This window comes from Podospora pseudopauciseta (genome assembly GCF_035222475.1).
Source record: "Podospora pseudopauciseta strain CBS 411.78 chromosome 2 map unlocalized CBS411.78m_2, whole genome shotgun sequence".
NCBI classification, from domain to species: Eukaryota; Fungi; Ascomycota; class Sordariomycetes; order Sordariales; family Podosporaceae; genus Podospora; species Podospora pseudopauciseta.
This window is the reverse complement of record NW_026946663.1, coordinates 583,959-597,505: the sequence shown is the minus strand read 5'-3', so window position 1 is coordinate 597,505 and position 13,547 is coordinate 583,959. Positions and strand designations below refer to the sequence as shown.

Below are 13,547 nucleotides of genomic sequence, written 5' to 3'. Positions count from 1 at the left end.
TAGTGTTGTTAGGATACGTTATTAGATGGATAGCCGGCCAGCATGGAGGGAATAATAGATTTTATCTCTTGTCACGTTATTTTCATCTGTATTTGCCTTGAGTTTAGTCTACGTGTGCAGATACGAGGCACTGTGCATCCGTGCCTTTCAGCAGATGCTATCTAGTTCAGCTTGCACTGTCCATCAAGTGTACTATCCATGTAAGAGGTAGAATCACAAGGGAGCCAACTGAGCAAGTCAAGGCCCGTGCTCCTCTGGTGCCGTAGGCCTAGACTTTTTGCCCCAACGGCGGGAGCTACCCCGTAACCCCGCATGTCAACGCGCACCTTACCCCGGGCCGAGGCCGAACCACCATCGCAGGGCTCCGTGACCCAAAACGACATCCGGATGAACCGAGGTTTGTAATCGATATAGGGAATGTATGAATATATGAATTGAGCCTCACTCACCTGTTCAGCTTCTGCTTTTCTGCATCCTTCCTGTTGTTTGTGCAAGTGTTGCTCTCATAACTTTCTCACAATGGCAGACCAACCTCTCATTCTGTATCATTACCCCTTCTCGCCTTATGCGAGAAGACTGATTTGGTATCTCAAGATCAGGGGAATTCCATACTGTCAATGTGTGAGTCGAGTCGGCCTCATTCCATCACATTCTCACCATCCAAACGCTAACATTTTCGCAAAAGCTCCAACCCCCCATCCTCCCCCGCCCCGACCTATCAACCCACCTCTCCCTCAACTACCGCCGCATCCCCCTGCTCGCCCACGGCGGCGACCTCTACCTCGACACCCGCCTCATCCTCAACCTCCTCGATACCCTCTTCCCCCCTCCCCCCCTCACAGCAGACCAAAAAACCATCACCCACCTCCTCTCCACCCTCACAACCGCCACAACCCTCTTCTTCAAAGCCGCCGAGCTCCTCCCCTCCTCCCTCCCCGTGATGAAAGACCCCAAATTCCTGAGAGACCGCGCCACCTTCTCTCCCGCAATCTTCGCCGCTCCCCGCACGAAAGAAGACCGCGCCCTTTCCCGGGCGGAAGCCCTCCTCGAAATCCAATCCTCAGTCCGTTTACTAGAAGAGACCATCCTCAGCGACGGCAGGAACTGGGTCCTCGGCGGGAAGGAGCCCACACGCGCAGATGTGGAAGGGGTGTGGGTCATCCACTGGCTTTTGACCCTTCCCCCTCCTCACAACGACAATGCTCTTGACCCTGCTGTCATAAACAAGACGCGCTACCCGAAGACGATGGCGTGGGTGAATAGGTTTGACCAGTTTATCAATGCGCTGAGTGAGAAGGAAGGGAGGGTCATTAAGGGTGGGGAAGCGGCTGAGCTGATTCTGAAGGGGAAGAAGGGGGGGGATATCGGGGTGGATGAGACTGATCCGGTGGTCAAGGTTCAGGGACTGAAGAAGGGGGATGTGGTGGAGGTTTTTCCTACTGATACGGGGAGCGCGTTCAAGGATAGGGGGAGGTTGGTGGGGGTGGACGAGAAGGAGGTGGTGTGGGAGAATGAGAAGGGGGTTAGGGTGCATGCGCCGAGGTTGGGGTTTAGGGTTTTGGGGGTGAAGGGACGGCCGAGCTTGTAGAGGGAAAAGGGGGGCGATGACTTCTTTTCAGAGCGTTGTGTTTGATGTTTCAAGTCGGTGCTTTGTGATAGGATGAATCTGTGATATGGGCTTTCTTTCGATCAAAGTGGGCGAGCTTGATGTTCAGTTCTGTTGTTGAGAATGTCACGTTTGGAGCAACCTTGGATTTTGAATAACAAAAGCTGGGGTTTAGACATCAAAAGCCAGCAGCTTAGATAGTAAAAGCCAAGGCTGTAAGAGACAAATACTGAGATGAGATAAATATAAGCTTAGATTGAATATCCTCCAATATATTCTCTATCCATTTTCATCCACTATAAATTTATAAAGCCTCGTTTTAACAAGAAGCTGAGAACGCATATTGTCAAAGCTGGGATTTTAGATTGTGCAAGATGGGATCTTCGACAGTAAGAGTCAGGATCATAAGAAACGGTTGCTAAGATCGAATCTGTATAAAGCTTAGACTAAGTATCTTCATGCTTTGTGAGTGGTTTTATGTAAAATAGTAAATAACCAATGCCGTCATAATACCTAGGTATCTTGTCATTGTCATTGTGTTGATTCTAATAAGCCGTGTTGTAATGATCCTATCTACGACGCAGGATGTGTGCCTAGGCAGAAGTAAGTTGCAGAGGGAAGAGGAAGAGCAAGCATGCAGGCTCGAATAAGTAGTAATGTGGCTGTGGTAGCTGTCATCCAGTTGTTGCCGTTGTTGCCATGGTGAGTGGTGTTGTAGTAGCGTAGGAAGAGCCGGGACCGAGAAACTTCCAGCATGGAGAGCATGGCATACATGGCACACATGGCACACAACATATAGCATAGGGACTTGCTCCACGGGCACGCTCAAAGCATCACTGCAAAAGGTTGCTTCTAGAGCTATCAAGAGTACCGTGGTGGACAGTTTGGACGGATAACCCTCTCTATGGGCCAGGGCTATAATATGGGGGATGTACATGAGATAATGGGAGAGAGAGGTGCATAAATGAAAGTTAATAATGCACACGGAGGAAGTGTCTATATATAAGGGTGCCCATAGAGGATGTCGCATAAGAAACTGGGATTTCGGACAGTTAAAAGCTCGGATTTTGGACAGTAAAAAGCTGGGATTTTGGACAGTGAAGAGCTGGGATATTGGACAATTAAAGCTGGGATTCTAAACAGTGAAAGCTAAGGTTGTGAAATAAGAATGCTGGGACTAGACAGATACATACTCGTGGCTCCATAGACTTCGACTTCAGGACCACCTAGCGTGTTGGGCGTCTCATGGACGAGATCTCGTGATCTCTTGCATGTGCTGGCAATGTTGGGCAGCCACAGTACCTCACCTCTACTAGTTTTTGGACGGCGCTAGCAGTTACGACGAAGTAGCTCGCTCGTTGCTTATGCCTGCGTTGTACTTACTACGACGACGACGACAACCTGTAAATGTAAGAGTAATGTACAATACCATGGAGTGAAGTTGATATTGATATTCAAAGATATCAGATCTTACGTAGGCGGCTCTTTGTACCCCGGATCTTGACAGGGTGACATGGATCGATCATGTCAAGCAAACAAGCTTGTCTCACCTCGTTTTGTCGGTCCCCCACGCCCATCGATGGTACCTGACGGAAGTTTTTAACGCCATTCCGAGAATATGCCTGTGATCGGCTCGCCATAAAGTTTACTGAAGTACTGTGCAACGTCTAGATACGCTTACCAGTCCTTATCAAGCTCTTGTATGACGAGTGTTGGCGCCGCCACAAGTCCGCCAGCCTCACCAGCAAATTCAAGATCTGGTCAATTGAAGGTGAAAACACACTGTCCTCTCCCCACGCCAATATCAAAAAGGTCATTGGCAGCGAAAAATAAGGACCAAGGGACGCGCACAGTGCGTGCGCTACTGCACCTCAGGGAGTCGGCCGTTGTCTCCAATGCTGCCTTCCCCCACAGGCGCTATGTCAACCGCCAATGGCTTGTTGCCATGATGGCCTGAAAAAGGTTAGCGATGTCATCAGCCGTCCGGGGGAATCCCAGGGCTGTCCACAGCTTTTTTCAGGGCCCTGTGGCCCTCCTCTCTGGTGGGAATCTTCCTGGAACGTGTTGAGCGTGGGAAAGGTTGTTCGGAAGGTGGTTGAGCGAAAAGAGGATGGTTGCAGAGCTTGGTCCTGCTGTGTAATGGTGCTTGCTTCTGGCTGCAAGTGCAAGGCCCCGTTCTCGAATTTTCGCTGAAATGTTCTCTTCAGCCATTGGGCGCGTCTTCTGCAAACCTGGTTGTGTGGTTGACCAGTGGAACCCGCCCGTGCCTCTTGACTGCGCGAGCCAGGTGGCGCCTTGTGTTTTCCATTGTGCAGCCGGCTGTCTAGTGCGTCATAGGGGTCAGCTTTGCCTGGTATGGTGATGTCAGCACGCGACTCTTTTCCTACACATTCCAGCACGAAAAAAGTCATCACTGGGTGAAGAACAATGAAAAGAGTTCGGGTGCGGGCAGTCGCTGAGGGAGACGGAAGGAATTCAAGTGTGAGCACACGACTCGAAAGAGCAGATGGTGGGAGACGGAGAGACTTGATCCCACAGTGCGGGCAATGGCCGAGTAACATGGCTTGAGACAACATTCCAACCTCAAAGTTACGTCATCGCTAGGAGAAACGGTCGGACACCCACTGGCATCCCTGTCCGTTTCCTTTGTGGTCAGACAACGCAAAAGAGCGTCAGCCAACCGATCCCGTCTGGCACCTGGAGGGGATGTCGATCGTCTTCCGAGATCTCGATGAACTCTCTCTTGCAGCTTCTTCTCGAGAAGAGATTCAAAAAAGCGAGAGAGAAATGCAAAAACTCGGCGGCCGGGGAATGCTGGCAGCATGCTGGTTGAGCAGTGGGGAAAAAGAACACTGGGGGATTCTTCAATCCCGCCAGATTGCACCGGTCCATAGCGCCTGACGCAATGTTCCTCCATTTGCAGCCCGGCACCAAACCAAAGGGCGGGGACCTTGCCTGATGAGGGGAGAAAGCAAACGCTGGCAGGTGATTCGACAGAAACAACCAATTCGCCACACATGCCCCACCTCCCTCAATTTGTTTCCGACCTCTTGAGATGGTTCCATCCATGCCATTCTTTGGATTCTCTGTCACCTCACCGTTGGCGAAGGATTGTATTGATTTGCTGGTTGCTGGTTGCTGTTGCTTCCGTTTTGTTAACCACACACCATCTCCGGCCGTCTTTTCGGTCAGAAATGACATGGTTATGCCCGCACAGCCGGGTCTCGAACGCTGGAAGCGCTCGGCAGACATGGCCGAATATTGGATATCTGGTGAAAGCTGGTCGTGCCGGGCATCTTCCCCGGCTGCCGGCCAAAGCATCTAGACCTTTGATCGACACTGCAAGGCCTGAAGGAGAAGGATCGATCGAAGAGACCAGTTCATAGGACCAGCATCTCGGGCCTGTCGAGTTCTGCTGTGTTTGACACGACAAGACCGACTGACAAGAATGAGTAGGCGTAAAAGAATCCGAGGTTTGACAGGATCATCGAAAAGAGATATATCCATCCCGGAGATATGGGAAACATGGCAAAAACGGACATTGTCAAAACAAAGGTCTGAGCAGAATGGCAATTTGAAGACTGCTCGCTGGAACGGGCACCCGTTGCGTGCTTTCCTTTCCTCTTCCGCCGGAGGTGCAGTGCCAAGGGTGGAAATCCTCACGCGAAGTCAAAGACACGGTCGAGCCGTGCGAGCACAGTGAAGCAGAAGCCCCACCGCTCCACCACGTCCTTTTCTGTGGCCAGGACTTATGCAAGACCCGGCTCCAAGCCGTATGATGGTTATCAGCACGAGGTGTTGCTCGGTTTTTTGTCACCTGGTATCGAGTGTTAGTGGTATCAAGAGTAATTCGTGATAGAAAAAAATCAAAAAGGTACCGGGCGCCTCACCGTTGATATTCACGCATGGCTGGATCATAACTGCAAGACATGCGGGCCGTGGGAGTGATGGCTAATGTTCCTCGCCTCGGTACGGTCAGCGAGTCGCTCCAAAGACCGGGAGAGGCAAAAGTAGGTAGCACGGTAGCTAGCTTTCCCTCAAAGTGCGGTTCGGTATATTTTTTGAAGGGCATGCAAAGCACGCAAGGTGTGTGTGGGGGGGCAGAAAAAGGGGGCAGTCTGGAAGTTGACGTGTAAGAACCTGCTTTGTAATGGATTCCGAGGACTGCCCAGTCTCGTCTCTTTGGTCAGGCTATTCTATTATCGATTATCTCACTGCCTTGGTATTTTCAAAAGCAAAAAGAAAGCGAAGCAACCTGTCACCTCGAAGATATCTGACCTGGAGAAGCAAGACAGTTGCAGTGTCGAAGGCAGTTGGTGGCTGAACTGACAAGAGAGCGGTCCCGCCCGGACAGAGTTTCTTCCTTTCATGGACACGGACCCAGTGGGTGCTGCCCCCGGACCACACATTAGCGACCCCATTATTTTTTATTTCACCTTGCGCCATCTTCCTCCTCCAACGTCATACCTGACGTCGCTCCCCATTCCCGGTCTTGTCCCATTTCTCTTTCCGCACACACACCCACACCCGCACGCAAAGCACCACGTCGCGACACACTACGTAACTATTCTCGAAGCCGACAGTGTCCTGGAGCGCTGCAGAGTAGCGTCGCAGCCCTTTTTTATGGGTTTGAAGACCAAGTGACCTCATAGTCGTCGCTTTTCCCCTTTGCTCAGTCTTTTTCTGCGAAGGCAAGCACAGCTGCAGCAGCAAGGCGCCGCAAGATTTTGATTGACATCATGGGGTTGTCCACTGGAGCCGCTGGCCGAGGTGAGTCCAAGTCGCCCAAACAGTCCAGCAAGAAAGCATCCCCACCGCGACAAGGTAAGTGGCATCTTTCTGCTGCGTTGTCTTGATGAACGAATGTCGTTGCCGACACTTTTTTTTTTTTTTGAAAAAAACAGACACGCAATCCGACGCCAAAAATGACGGCCCCTTGAAGTCTGCCACCGCCACCACCACCACCGAACCATCGTCATCATCCAATGCGGAAGCCACCAAGCCGCTCGCGCCTCCGCCCCGTCCCAATCAGCAGCAGAACAATCAACAGCAAGCCGGCACCAACTCGCCCGACTACTTTTCGAACCCCCCCGGCGTCGGCGCGGCTTTGTTGAGCCTCGAGCCGAACCCCTTTGAGCAGTCCTTTGGCGGCGGCGCCCCCGAGACCCCCGGGGGGACTAAGCTTCCATCTGTCGCGGCTCTCACCTCGCCGTCGTCACTCCTTCCCGGCACGGGTGCTACTCCCTTCGGCTGGCCAGGTTCCCTCAGGACGGGCCCTCTCAGTCCGGCCATGTTGTCGGGGCCGACAAATGATTATTTCAGTGATACTCATCACATCCGAGGCGGCTTCCCAACCCCCAACGAGTCTTCTCTGAGGACCGGTCTCACTCCCGGGGGCAGCGGGTCTATGTTCCCGGCCCCAAGTCCCAACACGGCTCTCTTTGCTGGCCTTACTGCCGGCGTGCAAACCCCTAGTACGCTTGACTTCCACCGCACTGCTCTGAGTGTTCAGGCCAAGCGCGAGCCCATCCAGGTCCAACAACCACCTCCTCCTGCCGTCACCTCTGCGCCCCAAGAAATGAGCAATGGGTCGAGCTTGAAGGCTGAAGTGAAGCCTCCCACAAATTCCTATGATACACACGACAACGACGCGGCGAACGGGTTGTACATGTTGGCCCAGGCACGTAACGGAACACAGCCTCCACCCCCGTCTCAGTACACGGCAGTTCCGCCTGCCCAGGTTCATGTGCATTCCAATCAACAACCTGCTCCCGCTGTCCAACCCATCAACACTTCTCCCCAGATGAATGGCAACTCGTCGATTGGAGGAAGCTCAGCACGTGGTGTTAGTGAGACTGGCAGCGCCATGTCTGATGAGAGCGAACAGGCGCGTCCCGTGACCCGTGCCAAGGGGAAGAGAGGGTCGACCAGTGCTGCTGGCACTCGCAGAAAGGCCGATGATGGCCCTGCTGCCAAAGGGCCGGCCAATAAAAAAGCGAAGACAAACGGTGGTCCTCCACCCTCGCAGCAGCCAGACTATGACGATCACTCTGATGATGAGGATCATCATATCAACAAAGACGGCACCAAGACCAAGATGACAGACGAGGAGAAGAGGAAGAATTTCCTTGAGCGCAACAGGTATGTGCTTGGCTTTTGTCTTGGTTTTGTCTGTTACGGTAACATTAACAGTGTAACACAGGGTTGCTGCACTCAAGTGTCGTCAGCGTAAGAAGCAGTGGCTAGCTAATCTTCAAAGCAAGGTTGAGGAGTTCAGCCAAGAAAACGAGAACCTCACCCATCAGATTAGCGTCCTTCGTGAAGAAGTTGTTAACCTGAAGACGTTGTTACTTGCACACAAAGACTGCCCAGTAACACAGTCGCAACATCAACAACAACAGCAACAACAAGGCATCCACGCAGGTTACATCCCACCACCACCACTGGAATACAATCCCCAGATGGCCGCTTACCAAATGGCTGGTGGGATGCCGCCCAGCCAACCGGTGATGGCTGCCCACACCGGTGGTCGCCGTTTCTCATAGAACGATCGAAACGTTGCGAATCCGGAAGCGGCATTGTTGCCAGCCCCGGGCATAGCGACAGCTTCGGCATCGTCACCAGTCCAAGTGTTCAGAGCAACATATGGTCTTGGATTTTCTCCTCCTCATGGCCCGCCTGATACGGCATATCTTTCCCCGGCCGGCGGTGATGACTTTGTCGAGGACTTGTCAATTTTGGAGGCAAACGTGGGTGTATAGTGAATAGGCCGCGGGGCTTGTCTCCTGAAATGGGGGCAGCACGCACAGCCGGTATGGTGAGGGACCGGGTGATAGGCACTTCGGTCCCTTACCCTGTATGTAATCAGCAACAACATGGGTATACATCAAAAGGGCGTTTTGGCGTTTTTCCTATGGGGTCATTTGCTGTTTATCGATACTTTAGTTTCTTCGCTTTCTCGGTGGGTGGGATTATGAGGGCGTTGGCGGGATAAAAGGCCTGCGCGGCGTGGGTTGAAGGCGATGGGCACCACGGCATGGACATGCCGGTGGCCTGTTGTCCTTTTCTCGTGGTCTTTGCCAGTTTGCGAACAAGGACAAGGAAATTTTTGGATGCCTCGGCCTAAAGCTGGGCAGATGGGCGGATGGTTGACGATGAACTGGTGTACTGGTATGTATGGGGTATTTGTTTTTGTTCATCTTTTCTCTCGCTGGCTGCCCACTCCGTCCTTTAGAGGGGGAGCGGCAGGTTGGTTGCATCTAGCTTCTTATATCAAGATAGTTATCGCTCATGCCAGGGGACGGATGTCAAATGAGCCATGCGATAGCAATGAGGACATCGATTAGCATAGCCAAGGGAGCAATAAACCTTCAAGATTATACTTACTCTGTTCGAAGATGATGGCATTCGTATGTCCAAGGTGGTTTCTGGATTACTCCGTATGCATTGTGATAATCTTGTAACTCGAATTGTCCATCTGAGAGCGTTTGACAAAACCGGTGGAAGTTTTGAAGCGGGTGAAAAAACACTTAGGGCTACCAAGAACATGTATTTGTATCCCAAAGGTAAATTCTTGACAATGCCATCACTTACCAGCCGCTGATGTAGCTCACACGATCAGTTTTGACGGCAATAAATTGTGGCCTCGCTGGCGGTGGGGGCATGGAGTTGACGTCGTAGCAAAGGGAGTGGTCCGTGCACTCCGGCAGCCGCAATTCTGAGTGTAGACTGCGGGTAAACAAACCGGTGGGCGCAGCTTCCCGTCGCGATTGACAGCAAAAGCAACCCACTTGGGACGTTGACGACCGGTACGCGACTCCCGATACAGCATCACTATTCTGTAGTGTACTATTCGCACGATATCGTCGCCTCCTCCCGACGACGACGACGACGACGACGAAGACGGCAACCGGAGCTCGAAAGCTGGAGCCACCCCTGGTGGATAAAACGCGAAACACACAGCTTGGGGGGTGATCGGGTTCGGCCGCCCGCTCAGCGACGTACCTTCGACGCGTTCTTGTCTGACCGCCCGCTTGGCTTTCTGCCCGCCCGCCCCAAATCTCGCAAACTATCAACTTAACAAAAGTGGAATTGGTCCTGCCACCGACGACGACGACGCGCCCAAACCGACACTTTTTTGCCTTGTCGGGATTCTAATTTTGCCCCACGTCGCAAAAACATCACCAACCGACCGAAACCGCAAGGGGAGGAGAAAGAAAAAAAAATCAACGACTTCACAAAGTTCCCCTCCTCTTCCGTTCAGAACAAGAAGCAAGCCGCCCTTGATGCGCCGCCCTTGATGCGCCGCCCGCCCCGCCATCACCGACATCCATGACTACTCTCGTACGGACCCGCCAGCCGCTACAAGTCTTGAGCATGAGCCACCACCAGCCTGAGCGTCGGAAGAGTAAACGCCTCGCGGGTACGTCGTCGCCAGAACCAGAAGAGCCGGAGTTCAAGAGGAGGAAGAGGACTGCTGCGCCTGCCGCGGTTATCAACGAGTCGGCGGCATTTTCACAACAACAACAACAACACGCGCCCGCGCCGGCGACGGGGAGGAAAAAGAGAAAGAATGACGCTGACTCCAAGGGTTCATCCGCAGCAGCAGCCCCGGCAGTGTACGACGAGCAGGATGGCGACTTTTTGTTTACGCGTGGGTCCAAGAGGGTGAAGACTACGCCAGCACCAGCACCACCACCACCACCACCTGAGCCAGAGCCGGAGCCGGAATTGCCATTGCCGAAAATGTCTACCGCGAAGAAGGTTGGAAGACCACCAAAGAATAGTTCGAAAAAGCGCGCTTCCTCTCCGGCGCAACAGTTTGCGCCTCCACCGCCGTTACCAGTACAGCCGCAGCAGCAGGTTTTACCGAGGAGGACGTCAAAAAGGAGGTCTAGTGCAGCTGCTCAGGCGGCGCCCCAACCAGTACAAGATGAGGAGCCGGTTATGCCCAAGGCGAAGACGAGGAGGAAAGGGAGGGAGTCGAATGCCGACAAGAAAGCAAGAGAGGAAGCGCAGCGGAGGCAGTTAATAGAGGGGATTCCGGAGGAGGAGGAAGAGGATGAAGCACAGGACCAGCGACACAAGCACCACCGTGATCATGACCACCCTATGACCAACGGCACACCCCAAGCAGAACACCCCTCTGGCGCCGCTTCACAGATGATCTCCCTACCTTTCAGCGACACGCCTATTCAAAACAGGAATAAAGAGTTTCGAAAAAAGGGGGGAGCGTCTGGAGGGAGGAGGAGTTCACTGGGCATGAGAGGGAGGAGGGCGAGCTCGTTGATTGATAATGGGCAGAGCGCGTTACCACATCGGGAGGTTGATCCGAAGGATTTCTACAAATATATTTCGGCCGAGGGGTTGAGCGAGCCGAGGAGGATGAAGCAGTTATTGATTTGGTGCGGGGAGAGGGCGCTTAGTGAGAAGCCTAGGGGTGGGAAGGGGAATAGTGCTGTTTTGGGAGGTGAGTTTTCTTTCTTTGGAGATATATATGGAATTGGGGATGCTAATTTGGAATTATAGCGAGAGCGATACAAGACCAGATCTTGAAGGACTTTTCCTCAGTGTCGGAGTTTTCGGATTGGTTCTCACGGGAAGAAGCGCCAAAGCCGCCGGTGGTGTTGAAACCGAACCCGAGGAACGAGGATTATGACAGGAAGATTGAGGAGATGGAGGAGAGGATAAAAAGGTTTGTTTCCCCCCCACCCCCTCATTTCCGTTATCCCCAAGAGAAGACTAACTGTGGTGATGTAGATTAAAAGAAGTCAAAAAAGCCTGGCAGGCCATCGCGAAACCATTACCCACACTCGACCCGATATACCCCCTCTCAGCCCCCCCACCAGACAACCCTGACGCTCCCCCGCAGCCCGACCCGAGAAAAGCCCCGTTGCCAGACCCCAATTTGTTGTCGGAGGAAGAAACGAAAATGTTGACTTTCCTGACCAGTCCGGAGACGAGTTTTGGCAGCTGGAAGAGGCAGGTCAGGTCAAGGCTGCAGAATGTGCATCAGGAGCTCGAGTTTGAGGTTGATGTGCTGGCGGACAGGGTTCACAAGTTTGACATGAGAGTTGAAACTGCGGGGCGGGAGGCGGATCAGGTTTTGAGGTTGGGGGCGGAGAGGTTGAGGGAACGGGAGGAGAGGGAGAAGGAAAGGGTGGGGACACGGGGGGTGGGGGTTTGGGAGGTGCTGAGGAGTTTGGGGAGGATATTGCCTGAGGGGGGGTAGGTTCCTTTTGAGGATGTCCGAGTCAAACGGGAGGAGGAGGAGGAGGAGGAGGAGGAGGAGGGGGAAGAACGACAATGACTTGTTCTTTTATTTAAAACTGTTTTTTTTTTTGAGGGGAGAAAGAAGGGGGTTACTTGGGCGTTTCTGGTGGGGGGGCCAAACTAAGGGGGGGTCTGTTTTATTGTTCTCTGAGAGATATCCCGCTGCTTTTTTTGTTGTTTTTTAACCTAGGTGGTGGTTGGTTGGTGTTACTTAACCCTTTTTCGCATTGCGTGCCTCGGGGAAAGGGGTGGGGGGGAAGGGAAATAAGCATGTCAATTTACCTTTGCATATGGGGGGGAAGTGGTTGTGGTGTTTTGTGGGGGTGATGTTTAAATTTAAGAAGAGAGAGAGAGAGAGGAAAGAGTTGAGCTGGTTTTGGACGTGTCTGCGTTATGTGAGGTATATACTGCTTGGTGAACCCAGCCAGCCTATCTACCGTCTGGATATGTCGATAAAACTGAGTTGGATATGTCAAATGCCCCTGGAATTATCCATGGCAACGTCAGTCAATTGGGATGAACTGTCGGGTCAGGGCTGGTTCTCTTTGGAGCCTGCTGCAGTTCTTGATGCCCCTTTTGCGCTGCTAGCTGACTGACTGACGTCTTCCCACCTTGATGGTATACCATGTCCTCCATTTTTAATGCACGTTCTTTCTCGTAGAGAAGGTTGGGGGTATGTGTAGACCATATCTTAGAGCTTAAACGCAACCAACCGATATACCACTGCCGTTTTCGGGAGTGGTACCCATTCCTGCATATCCAGACGTGATCTTACAACCCATACTGTTACATTTTATCCCCCTTCTTTATTTCGGTTTGTTTTACACCCAAACAGGAACCCCCCCTTCTCCCGAAATTCCACCTACCCCTTTCACCTCGACTCATCCAAACTAGGCATAAACCCCATCCCCTTCCTCTCCACCTCCTTATGCCTGTGCCCCTCCTCCCCATGATGCCCCAGCTCCTCCTTCACCTGCTCCGATTGATCACCCCTCCTAACCCGGACATGCTCCCTCAACAAAGCCAGAATCTCACTCCCCTCCCACCTCTTGGGCACAGGCCGGTACGCGGGCTTGAACGTCCCCACCGTCTGCGCCCACTCCCCGGGTCGGGGGGACTCGTGCACTGCTCTGTCCTCCAAGGGGGGGGTTTGGCCGGAGGGAAGGGAGACGTTGGGCTGGGTGGCCCAGTAGTAAATGTCCCAGTCGTTTTCGTCGAGGAAGCGGTCGTATTCGGAGAGTTGGGCGGGGGTCATCTTGGGGAGGTGGGAGGCGGCGAAGGTGGAGAGGAGGAGGTCGGATTCGAGGGTGCCGCGTTTGCGGGATTGGTCTGGTGATTGTTAGAGAAAGGTGAAGGGGGAGGAGGGGATGGGGGGATGACGAACAGAGAAGACGGGCGCGCATGACGTCTGGCTCTTCGCCTACTCTACGCAAAGGCTCAATCTTGAACTTTGCGCCCTGGAGCTCGCCGACGTCGAGTTCGTGGTTTGGGAGGGAGCCCGGGTCGGGGGAGGACTTGGACGAGCTGAAGGGGCGGGCGGTTCTGAGGACTGAAGTGGTGGGACGGATGGCGGCGCGCAGGGCGCGGGTTGCTGGACGGAGGGAGGCCATCGTGATGTTGGGGGTTGCTGTTGACAATCGAATGTCGACGAGAGGGTGATTTTTGCTGA

The 13,547-nt window shown here is 53.1% G+C and overlaps 4 protein-coding genes across 4 annotated transcripts; 3 read left to right on the top strand and 1 right to left on the bottom strand.

The window, feature by feature from the left end:
- Positions 1-324: 324 nt before the first annotated feature.
- QC763_201290 (uncharacterized protein) lies at positions 325-1,915 on the top strand. The gene is made up of 2 exons (XM_062909165.1): positions 325-621; positions 686-1,915. Exons 1-2 carry the CDS (start codon positions 520-522, stop codon positions 1,586-1,588), a joined length of 1,005 nt encoding a protein of 334 aa, XP_062767923.1. The 5' UTR covers positions 325-519; the 3' UTR covers positions 1,589-1,915.
- A 2,208-nt stretch (positions 1,916-4,123) lies between these two features.
- SKO1 (Transcription factor) lies at positions 4,124-9,043 on the top strand. Its single transcript, XM_062909164.1, has 3 exons — positions 4,124-6,430; positions 6,511-7,747; positions 7,809-9,043. Exons 1-3 carry the CDS (start codon positions 6,346-6,348, stop codon positions 8,149-8,151), a joined length of 1,665 nt encoding a protein of 554 aa, XP_062767922.1. The 5' UTR covers positions 4,124-6,345; the 3' UTR covers positions 8,152-9,043.
- An 894-nt stretch (positions 9,044-9,937) lies between these two features.
- Positions 9,938-11,837, top strand: QC763_201270 (uncharacterized protein; the record flags this gene model as incomplete). The annotated part of the gene is made up of 3 exons (XM_062909163.1): positions 9,938-11,075; positions 11,135-11,300; positions 11,366-11,837. The coding sequence occupies 3 exons, from the start codon at positions 9,938-9,940 to the stop codon at positions 11,835-11,837; spliced, it is 1,776 nt and encodes a 591-aa protein (XP_062767921.1).
- A 411-nt stretch (positions 11,838-12,248) lies between these two features.
- On the bottom strand, positions 12,249-13,488 carry emi5 (Succinate dehydrogenase assembly factor 2 mitochondrial; the record flags this gene model as incomplete). The annotated part of the gene is made up of 2 exons (XM_062909162.1): positions 12,249-13,207; positions 13,263-13,488. 2 exons carry the CDS (start codon positions 13,486-13,488, stop codon positions 12,750-12,752), a joined length of 684 nt encoding a protein of 227 aa, XP_062767920.1. The 3' UTR covers positions 12,249-12,749.
- Between the last annotated feature and the right edge of the window lie 59 nt (positions 13,489-13,547).